Source organism: Manis javanica, chromosome 11 (genome assembly GCF_040802235.1).
Source record: "Manis javanica isolate MJ-LG chromosome 11, MJ_LKY, whole genome shotgun sequence".
NCBI lineage: Eukaryota > Metazoa > Chordata > Mammalia > Pholidota > Manidae > Manis > Manis javanica.
Genome location: NC_133166.1, coordinates 63071259 through 63091733, shown reverse-complemented (window position 1 = coordinate 63091733; position 20475 = coordinate 63071259). Strand labels below are relative to the sequence as shown.

General features: G+C 40.3%; 1 protein-coding gene across 2 annotated transcripts in view; it reads right to left on the bottom strand.

The window, feature by feature from the left end:
- Positions 1-20475, bottom strand: part of HSD17B12 (hydroxysteroid 17-beta dehydrogenase 12) — a 214515-nt gene that overhangs the window by 74836 nt on the left and 119204 nt on the right. Inside the window, exon 4 of one of the 2 annotated variants that reach the window (XM_017669711.3) lies at positions 7698-7805. The exons of the other annotated variant lie outside the window; for it this stretch is intronic. Within the exon in view, the coding sequence (XP_017525200.1) occupies positions 7698-7805 (108 nt within the window). The remainder of the gene's footprint in view (positions 1-7697; positions 7806-20475) is intronic. 2 annotated transcript variants of the gene reach the window in all.

Sequence of the window (20475 nt, the reverse complement as noted above, 5' to 3'; positions counted from 1 at the left end):
CCGTCTTTGCCCTCATCACCGGTTTCTCTCCTCCGTCTTTGCCCTCATCACCTGTTTCTCCCCTGTTAGGGACCGCCTTTGTCTTCTCACATGTTTGTAGGGAGAATGGGAAAGCACCTTCCGCCATGTCTGAACGCAGCATGGGAAAGCACAAGCTAGAGAACAACCGGTGCAGTCCTTAGAAGTTATCTGCCCACAAAAACATGTGCAGTCCTTAGAAGTTATCTGTCCACAAAAACATACCTTGCCAAGACTCCTCACTCTGAAAATAGGGAGACCTTGAAGATGTGTAGAAACACCGCCCCTGCTTCTAAATATGCCCTTCCCCCACTTGTGGATGTGGCAGGAGTGGAGAACAAAGAACATTCTGTTTACGCATTCCATAAGCAATTAACTAGAGCCCTGCTGCAGCTCAGTTAGTAGAGCATGGGACTCTTAATTCAGAGTCATGAGTTCAAGCCCAACTAGAGCGGCAGAAGTAAGCAGCTGAGCTGCTAGCTGGCGTCATGTGGTTCCGATTCTATCTTTCTTTATTTTCTTTGCCCCCCTTCTGCACTTCAGGACGTGCTCGACTCAGCACGGCTAGACCGCGTCACTCCCCCACAGACCGAGCCAGAACCCTTCAGTCACTCTCAGACTCAGTCCCGAGAGCCTCCCAAAATTATTGCCCCCCTCCGAGAGGTAGCAAGATCCAAAGGCATCGTGCGCATTCACGTCCCTTTCTCCTTATGAGATTTAGCCCAACTAGAGAAACTCCTAAGTTCCTTTTCCACTGATCCCATGACATACATCAGGGAGTTTCAATAGACCCTCCAGTCTTACAGCCTCACACATCATGACATTTTCATGCTCCTGGCCAATACTCTCCTCCCTGAAGAGCATAGACGAGTTTGAGACTTCGTCCAAACGCACGCAACTGAAACCCACAGGACTGACCCCAGCTATCCCCCTGGCCCCACTGCTGTCCCCAAACAAGACCCACACTGAGATTATAACACCGCCATGGGTCTCTGCTCTCGAGATATTTTTGCCTCCTGCTTAATAGCAGGTCTGAAAAAGGCAGCTCGTAAAGTAGTCAATTTTCAAAAGCTCCAAGACATAATTCAAAAGAGAGATGAAACCCCCTCCGAGTTCTTAGACTCACTCAAGCCCTATTACAGTATACCAGCCTGGACCCAGAAACACCTGAAGGAAGACATGTCCTTATGACATACTTCCTAGCTCAAAGCTACCCCGACATTAAAGCTAAACTCAAAAAGTTAGAACAGGGCCCCGCTATTCCGCAGACTAAGATCCTAACAGTGGCCTTTAAAGTCTTCCATAACCGGGAGGAGGAGAAAGAACGCCGTAAACAAAAGGCTGATCAAGCCAATTTCCAGATGTTGGCCCAGCTGATAAAACCACAACCTGGGCGCCCCTCTACAAACAAGCCCCCACCAAGAGCTTGTTTCGAGTGTAGAAAAGAGGGACATTGGTCAAGGGCGTGCCCCTCCCCCAGATCTCCTACCATCCCATGCCCCAGATGCCACAAAAAGGGCCACTGGGGGTCTGATTACCCAACCACCCAAAGGGGAGGCTGGACGAACAACCCCCATCCTAAGCCCGCCATAGTGGGGCTGGCAGAAGAAGACTGACGGGGCCCAGGAGCTTCTCGCCCGACCATTTCCATCACCAAACAGGAGCCCAGGGTTACTTTAACAGTAGACGGTCGCCCCATCTCCTTCCTCCTAGACACAGGAGCCACCTTCTCAGTCTTGCGAGAATACCGGGGCCCTACCATGCCTGCCATTACTCCTATAGTCAGGTTAAGAGGTAAACAGATTTTCCCATTAAACCCCCCCCCTCTTTATGCACAATCCAAGACAATCCCATACCTTTCTCCCACTCCTTCCTGGTTATGCCCCAGTGTCCCATCCCTTTACTAAGATGAGACATCCTTTCCCTCCTCCACGTTTCCATAACTATATCCACTCCCACAGCCCCCAGTACTCCCTTTCTGATAGCCCTCATAGCCAACGACCCCCCTCTACCAAATGAAAGCTCCGGTTCTGCCCTCATACACCCTGTAAATCCCCAAGTTTGGGACATTACAAGCCCCTCCGTGGCCCTATGTGCCCCTGCCTCTATCAAATTATGTGACCCCTCTCAGTATATCTGTCAGGCCCAATACCCCCTAACCACTTCAGCCCTCATAGGCCTCCAACCCATCATTCAAGCAGACCCACTCACTCCCCATTTAATACCCCCATATTAGCTGTTAAAAAAACCAAGAGATCTTTCCGCCTTGCCCAAGACCTTCGCCTCATCAACATAGCCGTTGTCCCTATCCATCCCTTAGTTCCAAATCCATACAGCCTTTTATCGCAGATGCCTGCCTCAGCATCCCACGTCTCAGTCCTAGATCTCAAGGACCCATTTTTCTATCCCTGTAGACCCCTGCTCCCAAGATTTTTTCATCTTCACCTGGATGGACCCATACACAAGACATTCTGAACAACTCACTTGGACAGTTTTGCCACAAAGCTTCCGAGATAGTCCCCATATTTTTAGACAGGTCCTAGCTCAAGACCTCAAACAGTTTCATCATGATCACTCCAAGTCCACCTTATTATAATACATGGACAATCTTCTACTCAGCAGTCTCTCGTGAGAACAGTCTCAACTTGACACTGCCTCCCTACTTAACCTTCTAGCGTCCAGAAGTTACCGAGTATCCCCCGTCAAAGCTCAAATCTCTTCCCCTCCTGTCACTTACCTCAGATTCCTTCTATCTCAACAAAGAAAGTCCATTACCTTAGACAGAAAATGGCTCCTCTCTGACCTGCCCATTCCCAAAACCAAGACAGAAATCCTTTCCTTTCTAAGCCTGGCTAGATATTTTAGAGCGTAGATTCCTAACTTCTCCCTGCTCCCTGTTGGCAAGACCCCTATACGACCTCAGCAAGAGCCCCCCCTAAAAAACCATTATCCTCCTCACCCGGACACTCCTTCATTAAGCTCTGTCAAGCCCTTGTGGAAGCCCCAGCTCTCCGTCTTCCTGATTTGTCGAAGCCCTTCTCATTATACATTCATGAGAGGTCCAGTCAAGCTCTAAGAGTCCTAGGCCAATATTATGGCCCATCCTTTGCTCCAGTAGCTTATCTCTCCAAGCAATTAGACCCCACAGTTCAGGGATGAGCCCCCTGCCTACGAGCATTAGCCGCTAGACAGCTCTTGCAGAAAGAAGCTCATAAACTGACATTCAGGGCGCCCCTTACCATTCTGTCCCCACATCACCTAAAAGATCTCTTAACCTACAAAAGTTTACAGACTCTCCCTCCCTCCAGACTCCTGACCTTACTGTCCTCTTTCCTCCAAAATCCCGTTCACCCCCTTTGCCATCCATACCCGAATCATGACTTTTTCCTCCTTTACTGCTCTCTTGCTTTTTTTTCCCTCATTCCTATTGTCTTCCCCACCACCCCAGCCTCCTTTGTATGGCAATTCAAAGTCAGACAGACTTACACACAGCATCAAACAAAAATTACTGCCCTCATTGCCACACCAGACTGCCCTCTGAAAAGCTGCTCTGAGCCTTTGTACCTCCACTTTCCTCCCTCCACCGAAGTGTTCACTAGCAGCTACCCTTATTCTCCCTACCTCTGCTTCCTCTATGACCAAAAACAAGCCTATTGCAGGCGATGGCCAGATACCTACAGGAGATGTCCCTACTGGTCTTGTGCAATTCACTACATGAGTAACTTCCAGTACCCACAGTATTACTCCTCAAACCGTTTCATGAAATATCCCAACGGCTCATTCTCCTTATCAATCCCAGATCCATAGGACTCTTGATGAGCTGCCAGAGTCACAGCCTCAGTTTACTATGGGGAGAGTCCTCAACCCCCCACGGTACCCTTCATATCTCTCAAAAGTATGTTCCCTCTCATTCCCAGATCTCTCAAGTTGCATCAGATAGCAGACATTCCAAAAAAGTCATTATCCAAACTCTTGACGGCACCTCTTCATCTTCTTATCCCCACCCCTCTTCCCATTTCTCCTACTCTTCATTACAGCTCATTCAAGACACCACCATCTTTCTCAACCACACCCTCAACACCGCCAACTGTTTCTTGTGTGCATCACTACAGCGCCCACTGTGGGCCGCCTTGCCCCTTAATATTTCCAACTACTCCTTCCATGCAGAAAGACAACCCCTCTGCCCCCTGGCAGACATACCCCTATGGGAACCAGAATACTCAGATAATCTCACCATCCACCACTGTGTAGGCCCAACTCCACCCCCCTCCAGTGCACTTAACTGCCTCTCTATCTACACCCCTACCTCCAGCTCTAAGACTTTTATGCAACCAGGACACTTCTTTTAGTGTAATGGCAGTCTTTTCAACTCACTGCCTCTCAACTCCGATATACCCTGCATTCTCACCACCCTAATCCCACAGTTTACAGCATGGCAGAATTTCTTGAGCTCCAACCTCCCTTGCCCTCGTGCACAAAAAGAGCTGCTTTCCTTCCCATCATGGTCAGTAGCTCTTTAATCACCTCAGCCATTGGGGCAGAGTTTTCGGGAGAAGCCTTGAGTCACTCTCTATAGGCAGTTAGAGATCTCAACGCCAAACTTGAGGGAGCCCTGACATCCACTGCCGATTCTCTAGCCTCTCTCCAAAGACAGGTCACTTCGCTAGCTAAAGTCACCCTTCAAAACCGGCAGGCCTTAGATCTGCTTTCAGCCGAGAAAGGCGGCACCTGCGTCTTCCTCTGAGAAGAGTGCTGCTATTACATCAACGAATCTGGCATTGTAGAAACTGACATTACCAAACTCACCGACCTTGCCTCCAGTCTCCACTCTGCTTCCAATTCCAACCCATTCTCGTCAATACTAACAAACCCCCTCCTCACCTGGCTCTGGCCCATTGCAGGCCCCATAATAATCATTCTTCTCACCTGTCTCTTCTCATCCTGTATAATAACGTTCATCAAATCCCATGTCAGAAAAATCTCTAATCAAGCTTTCAACCAGTTTTTACTCAGGAACTACCAGCTTCTGGCCACAGAAGATCCCTCACCCTCACGTGACCTCTTCACCACATGCTGAGATAGACCCCTCTCTCCGCTGGAAACTGTTCCTGGAAACAATGGCCGCAGACGCCTAGCTCCTGACACCCATATCCTCTTAGCACCATTGGAATCAACAGGTCCTCGACCTATAGTTACAAAGAACCTTCATTAATTTCCAACCTGAAGAAGTCCACATCTACTCATCCTTACTGTGGGGAATCCTATCAACCCTTTCCTCCCAATCCTCAAGCCCTCACTCCCTTCTCCGCCCCTGTTCAGCAGGAAGCAGCCAGAGAGAAAGCAACGTCCACAAACCCATAGAGGAGAAAGGGGGGAATGAAGGTTCCCCACCAGTAAGATGGCAAACTTCCGGCTTCTCTTCGGGGTCCTCGGTTCCCGCCGGCGCCACCTGAAGCCCAATCACCTCTCGCCCCCCTCCCAATCCCAGCACCTAGCCAACAGCCACCAGCCCCGTAGAAGTGACACCTCAATCAATTCATGCCCCCTACTATATAACCCAGCACCTTTCCCTAATAAAGCAGAACTGTCCGGTGAATTGCTGCTATGTGTCGCTCCTTTCCTTTCAATTGCTATGTCTCTAGTCCTTTGATTGGGTAAATGAATAAGTGAAGAGAGGTACCAACTGCTAAATCCGGGTTACAATTGAATAAGGAGCTGTATTTTAAAAAGAAAGGTTCCACTGGCATACGAGGCCTAGGGAAATATCAGTCTTTACGTCTAAGTATCAGCACTTATGTACTGACATAAATCTTAGGAATCTAGAAGTGGTGGAAAAGTGCATGGGAACCACATGCCTTGAACTCTCATCCTTAACATCTGTCATGCTTAAACTCACACTATAGACTTTCTATATACTAGGTCAGGGGAAAAAAAAAAAAAAGGTGAAGAGTGCCTTTTATAACCCTCCAGCCCTGCAACATCCTGATGCTTGACATTTCCCATCTTCAATAGCACAGTCCCAGAATATCTCTAGTTTCAAAGTTACCCAGTGAACATCAGGTAAAACTTAAGTAAAGCTAAGAACAATCATGATTAAGTGAACTACTTATGAAAGAATCATTCTCTAAAAACACAAGTTCAAGATTAGTCTCCTCTCATTAGGAAACCTCAATCAACTACCTTCCTAAGGCAGCCTTCGTTCCCCAGTCCATGACTAGTTTGAATGGGGTTAGAGTGGATAATTGCATTGTCTATCCTAACTAGTAATTGAGAGCTGCTACTGATTTGGAAGTTTAAAAAAGTCAATAGTTTTATAGATGTTAATGGTGCTTTAGGCATTCCAGATGTGGGCTAAGGAAGAGGAACCTGTGAAAGACTCCAGGCAATATACTTAAAAGAGACCATGCAGACACAATGGCAAAAACTAGACTTGTATTTCCATTCACCTTTTGCTACTAGCTCTCCTGTAAGTAGGGGGAATAGTCACATGGGTAGATGGGGCACGGTGATGTTGGATCAGGCAGAAGTTGAAAAAGACAGCATATCAAAGCCAGGCCTGAGGGCACTATGTAGGGTTATAGTATTCAACCTTTTTTTAAAATAATTCCCTTATCAAGAAATTTCATGAAAGACCATTTTTCTAATTGTATGAGGAAGGTAGTTGTGGGTTTTGACTAAAAAAATGTTAGGAAACATCTTTTTAAAAGTATTTTCTCTTCATTTTTCTTCCTTTTATAGCCTAGTAAAGAAAACAATGGTAATTACTAGGCTCATACCAATTTAGGTAGTGGGATAAAGAGATTTAGTGAAGATGCCAAGTTTTTCTGAACTGGATACCCTGTTTTCTTCCAAGAAAAGACTCAAAGAATGGTGCGTGACTTTTCAAAGACTTTTTTTCCTTAAAATCTGGCAAATCTTTTCCATAACAAGGTCCGGTACTTCCCTATCTCAGCAAAAGCATCAGTTTTTGGTAATAACAGCAGGGTTGCTGAGGTGTAGCAAAAGGAAGTAGAAGACTTGGAAAAACAAATAGAAGGATGAATTTCAGTTGCAACATTCAGTCTTCCTGTGACCTTAGGCAAGTCACTAATCTCTCTAAACCACCCATTCTCAACTAGCATGGTAGCTCCTTCAAGGCAACAAAAATTGGTTCAGGGGTACAGAGTGTAAATGTGAGATCTTATTAAGTATAAAACACAGGTATACATACAGTATATAAACAAGATACACAGTGTATCTGTGGTATTGAAGTTTCATAGGAGAGAAGACTGGAGGAAAACAATGTCTGAAAAGGCTCCTCGAGGGTAAGGGGAATGATAATGAACAAAAGGCTGGCAAGCATTTTCCTAAACCTTCATTTCCTCAAATATAAAAATGGGTCAGCATTTCCACCTTAAAGGGTTATTATGGTATAACTAAATCTAAATATATGCAGAGAGAATGAGAGATTGGAAATAAAGCAGGCAGAGAAAATGACCAAAATTGTAGAACAGTTGTTAAAATATGACAGAAACACAAAGATTCAAACACATACAATTTAATATCATCTAATTGTATTAACACGACAATTTTGTCTCATTAGTCATTTTAGCAAACACCTAAGATCCGAAAAGAAAATGTATAGCAAAAATCAAATACTAAGTGCAAGAAGAGTTCATAAATGTGGCAAATATACAAACCTAAAACACCAATTTTAAGACCTGCCAAGCTTGTTTTAATTTTGTCATAAATATCTTCTGATGCGAAGTCAACAGCAATGGTCTTTGTTTCCACTTTGAATTTTTCTCCTAGGGAAAAAAAAACACCAGTGGAGGGAGAGAGGGAAAATTAGTATATGGCAAGTATGATTAAAACATTTGATGACATTATCCTTTCAAACTCTTTTTCCCCCCACAATTTGTTATGAAATTTGGACCAGGATAATTTTAAGCAATCATGAGACCATCTAAGAGATGATATGGAGTCAACACAATAGCTCTGCAATAAAAATTGAATATTGTCACAGAGCTGGCTGAATGTTCCTTAATCAGTTCTTCTGTAAATCAATGATTACTCTCTAGACCCTTAGGTACAAATAATAAAACATGACTCTTCTCATAATGTTACATACTCTTTAAATATCACTGATTCTGTGATTTTAATTGCAAACTGAGGTTTCACAATTTCAGGAAGAAATCTTTATTGCAAAATATTTTAAAGTGTGATATATTAAAGCAAAAAGTCCATCTTGTTAAATTGAAAATAAACTGAATATGATATTGGAATTTACAAGCTTGGTTAAGTCACTCCCTTTAAGACTCCACATAAAATGAACAGTAGTAGAGCTACAAAGTGACAAGAAAGACCTCAGTGTTCTACTTTGCATAGGACCACTAAGGTCTAAACAGAGTGCTAGAGGAAATAACAGATTCAGAGATGAGACCCTAAAGAAACAAAACTCCCTTAAGGTAACGTATAATGTTAAGTTCTGCCTTCACTAGTGAGCCCATTTGAGAAGACATTATGGACTGTGAGGTAACCAGAAATGGGGTACCAGTTTCATTTCCACACTTACTTGCTTAATGACTTTGAGCAAGTCACATATTCTCTCTGAGTCTCAGCATCTGCTTATGAAAATGAAGGTCAAACTATCCACGCTATGATGGGAGGCCCAAGTGGTGCCTACTGGCATGCAGGAGCCATCCATAAACGTTAGTCTCTTTTTCTCTTTAACTAATTCCACTCTCACTTGACTCTGTGAGGTTCAGTAGGCTAGGCATACTATTCTTTTTGATAAGAATTCACAAGAATTTTAAAATCCATCTTCCAAAAATAAGTTTTTCTTCATTTGAAGTCAATGTTCACTCATCACAGTGTATGCGGCATTAATCCACATAGGTTTTCGTTCTTGATCTAAAAGGATTTATGTCTAAAACTAAAAGGCTGGTTCACAAGAGATTTGATGCTTAGTTAGACTCAGTGAAAAGTATGGACCCTAGGCAGGAATCCATGAATAAACTGGAGAGGAGAATAACTGACCTAGAAAACACCTTATTGGGTGTTAAAGGTTTATGTACTATTCCAATATAAATGTGTTATTATACATGTTCATGTAATGGAGAGCTAGACACCGAGCTCTCATTTCACAATAGCTGGCCCAACATTTCCTATTATAAAGGGTTCCCAGAATTTACCACTGGAAAATAAAGAACACTGTTCTTATTAAAGCCACAGATTCACAAGAAAAAAAAGACCAAAATCAAAAGGCTGAAGGATACCTTTTATTAATTGTAAAATTTTATTCAGGAATAAAATAAGATAAATTTATCTCTTCATTTTGAGAAAAACAAAGTGTAATTTCCACATTAATGCTATATATATGGACATTTAGGAAAATTTCTCTCTGGTAATAAAAGCCACGTCACCACCCCTGAATCAAATTTGCTCTTTTAAATCTCCCAGGACTTGGTGAGTGTACTTACATTGTAGACTCTTGTATAGATAGATGTACTGTTAAAATTCAGAGACCCTTTTGGAACGAATTTATTTAATAAGAACCTTCAAGACCTTCTATTAATTTAATAACCCTATTAAAGCACTTAACATAATACATTACATAGAGTCTCAATTTCCTAACAAACACTGATCGTTCTTTGCCATCTTCGCATATTCAGCACCTAGTACGATGCATGGCATACAGCGATGCACTAGTCACTCAAATGTTTGCTGAAGGAGTAAATACACCTAGGCTGACACAGCTCATTTATTGAAATCATCTTCTCAATACTTCTTAAATTCAATTCTATAGAAATAAAGCTGCAGGCTAGTGAGAGATGTCTATATGACACATCATAATATAATGTACTTACTTTTCAGTATTTTAAAGTATAAATTAAATTTAAAGATAAATTGAGAAACAGCTCTTCCATCTGTCCAAAAAGGTTTGGACTACCATGCTCATACAAGTAGAAACATTTTAGAGTTATAAGAAACCTTAGAATCCATTCAGTCTCATGAAGAAAGTACTCCAGGAGCTTAACTCAGGGCACGGAGATGAAGGTTGAAGATATTTTAATCATGGACCACTGTCCCTATCCACAGTCTTGAACAATTAGAGGGTGAGGAGACTCCTGGGGAAATACTATAGCCATTGCCTACCAATTTTAACTTCTTAATCTACATTCATTAAATTCAATATTCAACTATAAAAATGTATGGCATGTTTTTAAAAGCCCCTCCAAATGTTTTACAATATTTAGAAATATGTAAGAAGTACAGTCTTTCGTATTTTCTCTAATTTTAAGGGGAAAACAAAGAACAAAAAGTCTCCTAACCACATTCTCTCCACTTCCCTCCTTTTCCTGTGTTCTTATTTCCCCCAGACTCTACCATCTCCCTCTACCTGTACCCCTTGGGGGGTGACATCTCCCCACAGAGACTCCTTCAGGAGCAATGGAGAAAAGGTGACTCTGCCCTACAAGGGAATAATTCATCTGACTCCAATTTTAAAGGCCCATTTAACTACAATTATCAGAGATGCTAACAAATAGTGGCCGATTTTTTTACACTGCCCTTGAAAACATATTCATGATAATTTTAATCTCATATGAAGAGACCTACTTTTAGTCAAACAGAAAAATTCATCATAGCATCATTAGGAATCCATCCCAAAACAAGTATTTCTTTATTTTAAGCCAAGGGTAGTATGTTTTATTCATTACAGCCTATTTAATTAGAACCATTTGTAATAAATAAAAACCTTATACCATGTCAATTTGTTCTATTGATAGCAGTTGAATAGGTCCCACTCTTTTGAAGGCCCTGAGTTCTAACACTTGGTTCAGGTGTTGTAGACCCATGGACAAGGCATCTTTGAAGAAATTTTCCAGTAAAGATGTTTAATTTCTACACTTTGGGGGGAAAATGGCCAGCCAATGGAAACATCTTAAGTTCATATTTTGAGGTGAGAAAAATACAAAAACTATTTCTGACATTACTATACTTAACATTCCAAGAATATGTTGCTAATGCTATTAAAGCAGGGTGTTATGGGCTGAATGTCTGTGTCCCCCCTAAAATTCGTACGTTGAAGGCATAACCCACGGTGTGATGGTATTTGGAGGTGGACTTTTGGGAGGTAATTCGGTTTTGATGAGGTCATGCTGGTGAGACCCTCCTAATGGGATTAGTGTCCTTGTAAGAAGAGGTAGACAAAAAAGCTGTCTCTCCACAGCATGCACCAAGGAAAGGCCATGAGAGGACACAGTGAGAAGGCAGCCGTCTACAATCCAGCAAGTAAGCCCTCACCAGAAATTAAACTTCCCAGACCCTTGATCATGGACTTCCAGCCTCCAGAACTGTTGACAAATAAATGTCTGCTGTTTAAGATGTCCAAACTATGATACATGTTATGGCAGCTCGAGCTGAACAAAACAAAGAATTTGTTTGAAAAAGCATGGCATAGTTAGAAAAGCCCTTAGACCTGAGTGCCAGCTGAGTCTGTGAGGAGCCCTTCACACAAACCTTTTGACCTTATGAAATTCCCTTACTGCAAGAAATAATACCTCCCTACAGAGTTCTTGTGAGGATTGCACATCATAGCACATGAGAATGTATTTTATGAAACTGTAAGGTATTATAAAAGTGTCTTCTTTTCTCATATCTGCCAAAATCTACAAAGATGACTGCATCATATATAGTTTTTTCCTGAACAGCACAAGCTGCTATAGGGATTATCTGTATCATTAACTGTTTCCTCTTTGCATCAGCTGCATATCCTTTTTCAAGTTGGCTGTGCACACCCAACTCTACTTTAAAGAGTGATTTATTTATTACTTTATCATCCATGGAATCAATGGTCATGATATACTTACTATTTTTAGCCATGCCTTTACTGCCCAAGTAATCTTTGACTCAATCTGCTAGAGATTAACCTTTGAATCACTGTTTTATCCATTCTAAGATGCACATTTTTATCCACTTTTTTATCTCTAAAATCAAGATGCCTTACAATCGATGGTATGTCTGTTTAATTGGCAATTTTTCTTTCTTAAAGCATATAAACTATTATCATTTTTCATGACCAAGGGTGTTTCAGATTTGGAAAGAAGCCTAGAACCCTGCTGACATCCACTGTTCTCTTACTGCCACAAAATGAACCAAGGACAGCAAGATGCTCTGGTGTCCGAGTGCTTAAAATCTTCTACCACTACCACTAGTCAAGGAAGCATATTTCCCATCCTAAACTAAGACCCCAAAACTTTAGCGTAAGTTCATTCATTTATTCAGGAGCACTTGCAGCCAGACAAAACATCTCACTCCCTAAATTGTAGCTCTATGAGGGCAGGACTCATGTCTGGTGTTTTCTTTATCACTATACAACTCAGAGCCCAAAAGAACCTGGTACGCTATACAAGCTCAGTAAGTAAGTTTTGACTGAATAAATTCAAGAAGTACACACAGAGCAGTGCCCACATGTCAACTTTACCCTGAGAATAAGAGCAGACACCCTCAAAAAGATTGCATTTTGTTGAAGGACATAGGTGTGAAACCAGATGCTGCTCCAGTGAACACGAACAAAGCACACACAGAGAAAGTAACTCACTCCTGCACAGCGCAGTTTTAAATAGGTGACATCTGCATTGAGTACGTGAGCTGGATTTGGCCATGCATAGAAGGGGGAGAAGTGGCCAAAGGCAGGAAGTGGGGAAAAGGAAAAGTGCGTTGGAAGAATTCCTGTGGGTGACGTATATGGAGCACAGGGAGAGGTGGAAAGAAAACATCTATAGAAGAAAGCTAGGAGTGGTTATATGTTCCGAGATAAGGAAGACCTGCTACATAATTTGTAGGGCCCAGTGCAAAATAAAACTGCAAAGCCCCCTGTTCAAAAGTATTAAGAATTTCAAGATGGCGAGAGCAGAGGATTAAACCAAGTACAGACACTTGTAAGTGTGGGGCCCTGTGTGAATGAATGTTCAGGCCGTATAACTAGTTTACAACTCCTGTGTGTTGTGAGAGGCTAGTAAGCTAGGAAGTGATAAGATCACACTGGCTTTTCAGGAAGGAAATGCTAGTGGAATCAGAGAGGGTACACACGGCCTGTTATAAAAAGTGACAGGTGGCAGGGAGAACACAGCGGCTGCTGCATTAGTCCCAAGAGACAAGGGCCCCAGGAGAGAGGCAGCAGTGGAACTGGGAGGCAGGCCGGCTGGGAGAGACTTCTGGGTTGGAGTCTGAAGGGTTTTAAGACTGATTAGACACATAGCTTTAGGGAAAGTGAAGATACAATGGTTTTATCCATTTGCTTAGAAATCTAGTTCAAAAAACTATCACATCTTAGAGCTAAAACATTCTTCATAGTTTCGTCTGAGACTATGTCTCAGCATTTTTTTTAATCATTCAAAATATTTGTCATTTTTTAGTGAAGCGAATTTTTTCTTGAGGTGACTTACTTCTCCCTCTTTGTTGGCTTGGAAAATGAAATTATTACTAGGGAGATTTGGGCCAGAGTTGACCAATTTTCCTTGCAAGATAACTAAAAATTAGCTTGGAGCAAATGAGATGTTATTGTAACCCTCCAAAATATTCCTCTCTTCTTTCAAAGAGAAAGAAAGCTACTATTAATTAGAAGTCAAATATCACACAGTACCTTTCTTCTAAAAATGCAGGTTGAGTTTTTTTTAAGCAACCTCTTTTAATTTTAACCTGTCACTTTGTTCTTAAGATTCCCTTCGGTTTGTGAAATATTTCCACAGGAAAAAAGTATTTTTTTCAAGATCTTGGTCTAACACTTTGACATTTAGAAAAAGGAAGCTTAAGAGTTGCTTTTATTTCTTTAAAAAAACAAAACAAAACAAAATAGGAACTTTTGAAAAAGGTACCATAAAATTTTAAATATCAGGGATTGAAATGAGTATTTATTTATGCCAATTAATACTTTAAAGACCAATAATAGTTAATAAACATTTTGCCAGGTGTAGAACCATCTTTCTGTTCAATACACACTCAAACAAAACCCTCTTTAAGTTATTAAAAGAACATAGTTTTCACATATTAAACAAAAACCAAAGCAAAATATTGGATCTTGTCTCCTCCTGTACTCTTAGAACTAAGGATAAGAACTTGACGCAAATCATCCCGACTCTAAGATGCCCTAAAGAACCCAGGGGTACCATGTAAAATGCAAAGAGTTGCAGTTAATATTCTACCTAATGATTATTACAGTTATCAATTACTGAGCATCAACTAGATGCCAAGAACTCTATGAAGGGATATTACACAATTTAATCTGCACAAGAACTTAATGGTATGTTGCTAAAACTAGCAAATGACTATATTCATAAATTTCAGTGTTCAACATTGGAAAGGCCATAACTTATTTATTTCATTCCAAAATAATCTCAAGCAAAGATAAGTTGCAAATACCATACAAGTAACTTTTTTTCCTGAACTATATCAGATTTGGTTGCTAACAGGACACCATCTCCCATAAATACTTCAATGGAGTGGTTCTCAAAGTCAAGTCCATGGATCTGAGGGGCCCTGAGAGTCTAAAACACTATGACATTACCTGCTTTCCTCCAGGTGTTGACATTTGCATAACGGCACAAAAGCACCCCCAAAATGGGTGAAACAGCTAAAATCTTGCACACAAAAAAGCAGTATTGGAAGTCACTGTATTCTTCACATACTTGCAGTAAAAAGAAAAAAGTCACAGTTTCATTTAAGAATGTCCCTTTAGAAGCAGTAAAATCAATAATTTTATTAAATCTCTCCCTTGTAGAAACAGTACACGTCTTTTTAACATTTTGTGTGACAAAAAGAGAACTGTGCATAAAGCACTTTTTCTGTGCACCTAATACAATGGCCGTCTAAATGAAAAGCAGTTGTGCAATTGAGCAGCCAACTGAATTAGCCCCATTTTTGCATGCAGCACCATTTTACTTGAATGCACAACTGGCAGAAAAATTATGCTTGTTCAGATTTGATAGACATATTCTAAAAATGGGTGAAGTTGAGTCTGTCATCTCAAAAAGCAAGCAAAAGTATTTTGTTGTCCATAATAAAATCTGAGCTTTTAAGTGAAGATTAGAATTTTGGAAATATTGTAGCTACCATCATGAGCTTGAGAGAAAAGACTTTTCTGATGAGATTGGGGGTGATGCTATTAATTCTGATTTTTCTTGTACTGTCTCAACATTTGTAAGATCTCCAAGACTCAGAAACCAATATCCTCTAATGAACAATGCATAAAGTTACAAAATCATAATGGATAAAAGACCTAGTCAAAGTGCAAGGTAAACAAATAGATTTAATGTAACTGAGCATGAAAAACTCACTGATACATTTTTAGATTCCATTTTGCAACTAACCTTTAAGAAGCCTCTACTTAGGGAATTCTGATGTAACATCTAAGAAGACTATCCACAATTATCTTTTCTAACACATCCATGGTAAAACCGTATTTTCTTCTTATACTTCAACCAAAATAACATTATCACAGCAGATTGAACGTAGAAAATAGGCAGATAACTGTCTTCTACAATGCCAAATATAAGAGATTTGCAAAAATGTAAAACAATGCCTTTCTTCTCACTGCATTTTGTTTCAGATTACGTAGGCATTTTTCCCATCAAAAATGTATATTAACACATAATGGATTTATTGTTATTATTTTTACATGAATCAAGTAATTTTTTTAACTATTCGGTTTGAATTTCTAATAGAATAAACATTGATAGTTGTATCTCACATAAAGAAAATTAGTCTTTGGAGCCCTCAGCAAAAGGATCCAAATCAGAATCACCCGTCACACTGAGCCACGTCTGTTCAGCCTCTTCCAATCTGGAAGTTTTTCAGTCTTTTTTTTTCTTGATCTTTATGACTCTGACACTTTGAGAATAGTAAGGCCCATCAATTACTTTGCAGAATGTCCCTCAATTTAGGTTTGTATTTTTCCTCACAATTAGATTCAGGTTATGCATCCTTGGTGAGAATATCACAGAAGAGAAGCTGTTTTTCTCATTGTATCCTATCAGGTGGTATTCAATTTCAGTTCAAGTAATTGTCCCATTACCGATGAACTTTGACTTCTTACCAAGGTGGTGTCTGCCAGGCCCCTTCACTAAAAAGTTACTGTTTTTCCCTTGAAATAAGTATTTTGTGGGAAAATACTTATGAGACTATATAAAATTCCATTCCTTATCAAAATTTCAATTTGTCCATTTGTTTATCATTATTAGCATGGACTCACAGTTTCCTATTTTATTCAAAAGTTTATAATTTGTTTCTATTGTATTTAATTTTAATGCTCAATTTGTCTAGATTTGGTTAATGGGATGGAATCCCTTCAAGCTGACTTGTGTGTCTTTTTTTTTTTTTAAAAAAGTTTAATACTTTAAACTAGATCATTTGCAAATACCTGCTGCTAGTGTGTAACACATTTAAAGCTGTACCTTGCCTGGAACAAACATTTGATGAGGAGGGACTAAAGGTCAGCTCCCAACTGATATACCACTGAAATGGATGTTATGGCCAAAGGTTCCTGAAGCCCAAGGAGTGTCATGCCCCTGCTTGACACTACAAACCAACAAAGTTTTCTCATTCATTGATGACAAGAAAAGAAGTTTTCTGGAATGACCAGTGGTTGTGTGTCTGCCCCTAGTCAATATTTGAAGATTGAAACAAGCCTAATCAGGATGCAGATTTACTCAGGATGCAGATTTACCTAGGATGCAGATCAGGTGCCTGTTGTTGAGACCTATGCAAGGCAGGGGAAGCAAGAGAAATGAAGAAATATAAAAAGAAAACCCACAAAGACTCCATTCAGCCAGCATAGAGCCCAGTGTACAAGGAACAGAGATTCAGCAGGAAACATTGCCTTTCTATTTTTACCAGTATCCTGCAAGGAAATCATGTGTGCATATAGGTGGGACTTCCAAAAGAGCCTTGCACCTAAAGTGCAGATCGAAGGAACTAAATAATTGTCTTACTGCAGTCCAACTGGGGTCTGAAGAGGACGACTTGTGTGTCTTTTTGACATGGCCCCACTATTTTTCGAATACTTTCTTGCTTTCTGGCACAATGAGATGCCCCAGGTTACCTTCTATTCTCCCTGCCTCAGCCCTGGACCTAACCGTTTCTCCAAGAGGCCCTGGACCCTTTATTAGAAAACATTATCTAGAAACCAAGATCTGGGTGCTGAGTTTGCTGATTGTGACCAGGGTGTTGGAGCTCTCAGGAAAGACCACGAGCTTTAGCAACCAACTCCGGTAGTGTCACAGGCACAATACAAGTGCGTATTGGGTAGTACCCCACAGAGAAATCGGTTGAAGGCTAAGAGACATTGCTTGAAATGCCAGAGATGCAGTTGGTAGGCCTTAGGGTACTTAGCACATTGTGAATCATCTCGGATACTATACACATGAACGTCTTTGATATATATTGCATAATAAAGGCTGATGAAATATTGTAATTTAAGCCTTAGTTTAAGAAAGGATGACTTTGTGGCCTTCACTTGGTGGATAAAAGTCTAAATAAATATTTGAGCTTTGCAGGAGGAAAACAAATTCTTGGTTACTTATTGAGTTTCATGCTAAAAATATATACACAACTTTGCCCAAAGCATTTCCAGAAAGTGTACAAAAAACAAATATTGAAAAGCAGATCCCATTTACCAACAATTTTATAACTGGAATTTGTAGATAAAATCAATCACAGCTAAGCCCAGCAACATAAACATACAAATACATAATACTGTTTGCCTCTCTAATAATTTAAAACAGTAAAATTATGCTCCCAAGTACTGATTGTCTTGAGAACCCAGTTTACTATAAAGTGTCTAGAAAGCATACAGGAAATATAATTATCATATCATAAGTTTGGCCTTAAAACATGTTAGTTGGTCCCACAACTTGATATACAATAATACTGTCTTCTTAGAATTTAGAATGACTTGGACAGTATGGCCTTCAAATAAAGAAGTCCAAGGAAGTATGAGCTATGCCTTCTTTCATATTTATTAAGTTTCTCTGAAGCAGCAGAGGCAGTGTCATTTCCATTGTCCTTATAGTTGCCTCAGAGAAATGTAGCAGAATCTCAATAGTTAGTATAAGAATGTGGGTAACAAGGAAGCAAAAATGAGGCTATCTGCAATATTTACAAACAAAGGAACTAAGACTGATATTAGACGGTAATGCCAATATGCATTGTTTGGGTCAAAGCCGTTTTCAGTAGAGTCCTTGAAGTCCCTAAAACTGTAGGCAAACTATTTTTTATGTAAACATATTTTTGTAGGGATAAGTTTTTTTTATCATTTGGATGTATAAGAAGGTCTATGACCTTCCAAAGAATAAATATTGGTTTAACTACTCCCCAGAAATAACCACTGTGAACTGAACAGTCTGGGTTATAATCTTGCGGGCCTTTTTTTATGCATACCTACATGTTATATACACACAGATTTGGTTCATGAGTTTAGTGTTTGTGGTATGTTCTTTTCTTTCTTTTCTTTTTTAAACAAAGTAAGACCAGACCTCTAAATATGGGACTCTGCATCTTGCTTTTTTCACTAAAGAGGGCTTTTCCTGTCAGTACATACATTTTTAATTATATAGAATAGCTGGGCCACTATGTAATTTGATCAGTCATTCAAAACATAGTACTAGTGGGCACAAATCAAGAACTCACTGTATTGGAGAAGGGGAATATGTCATGGCAAGTCAGAAGAAACAGAATGTCAATGAATTCAGAGGAATTTTATAGGTTACCAAGACCTATTTTTAAAAAAATAAATAAGTAAAGACAGGAAAACTACAGAATGTTTTTATTTGTTGCTACCAACACCAAAAGCAGTTTGACCAGGAGGAGTTATGACTGCAACTAAGGCTGCCCCACCTCACATATGCCCCTGCTTCCAGGACCCCTCCTCATGCCGAAGACACTATGATAAAAGAGGAAATAATAAATAAATAAAATACATAAAACAAATCAAAATCCAAGGGAGGGCCACAGTTAGTCTAGTTAAGCCCACCTCAGGGAAAGGTCTGGGGATGAATCTGGGAATGAATATACCACAGGCAATAAGAGCATGAAGTCATAAAGGAGATAATTAAAGTAATGTATTAAAGATCCATACTGAGCTAAAGCATTTAAGAGTATTTGTGGACCCTGGTTGCCTATTTTACCCCCACAAGCAGGGTCAAGACAGGTGATACATCACCTGGCTACAGTTTTAATCATCTACACCAAGGTCTGGAAGGAATCACTGACCAAGAGGTGGAAGCTTAGCTCCCAATGCCCAGTGTATAAACTGGTTTGGTAATACAGAGCAATCTAGCTCTTTCTATTTCCAGTGAAGGCTGAGCCCTGTCTCTGAGGAGGAGAATGGGATAGGGAGTCACTGACAGACATTTAGATAGTTTCTCATTTTTCACTACTATAAATAATATTGTGTTGAATATCTTGTGCATAAATCTTTGTGCAGCTACTTGAGTTTTCTGTAGGACAAATTTCTAGAAGTAGAATACTTAGATCAAAGAGTATGTGTGTTTATAGACTGGGTACAAAAGAAAAGGGAATCAACTTTTACTTTTTATAGTTCTCTACAGTTTGGATTAATTAGTCTATTAATTTCAGAAAGTTGTACTTTGTCATTTTAAAAGAAACAACAGTCCCTTTTGTCAAGACTGGCTCCCAGGCCTGTAAGAACTATATAGACAGCCAGCAGTATTTACAAGCAGTAAAATATATAAAGGAGCAAAGTTGATTAGAAAACAAAGGACCTGGGTGAGGTCTGCATGAAAGGAAAAAAATGAGTCACTGAGGAACGTCTTGGCAATGTTCATCCAAGCTCGGGCTGGGGGAAGTTGACCAGAGGAATCAAACAGCTGACAAGGCTTTTCCTGTCATGGAAATGGAGACACCAGACTCTTTTCACAAATGCCCTTAACCATACAAACGCTACAGGCACTAGATAGCATGTTCACAAAGGGAGCATCTGGTTTTATTTTGGCTTTGTCTGCACATCTGCCAGCGGGGAATAGTTCTACTGCTAAGTATTACAGCCTGTACCACAGTTATACTTCCTGGAAGGAAACAGAAACAAAAACACCAACCTGGGCATTCTGTCTATCGAATGTGGTTTCATGCAAGCTTACCCTTGGAAAACATACTCACTCTGAGTATCCTAACAAAAGCAGTTTTTGGGGCCTGTAAATTTAAATTAAAATCTTCAGGGTCAGTTCCTAAATCTTGCTCAATTCTCCAAGAGTTCTCTTTTGAACCTAATAGGTTCAAATTCCACAACTGTGGAGAGTTTTGTAAAAAAGAGAGAAAGAGAAAAAGGATAAAGGAAGGAAGGAAGAAAAGGAAAGAAAAAATAAAAGAAAAGAGAGTGAGTGAGAAAGGAGGGAGGGAGGGAGGAGGGAGGGAAGGAAAGAATGAAGGAAGGAAGGAAGGAGGGAAGGAAGGAAGGAAGGA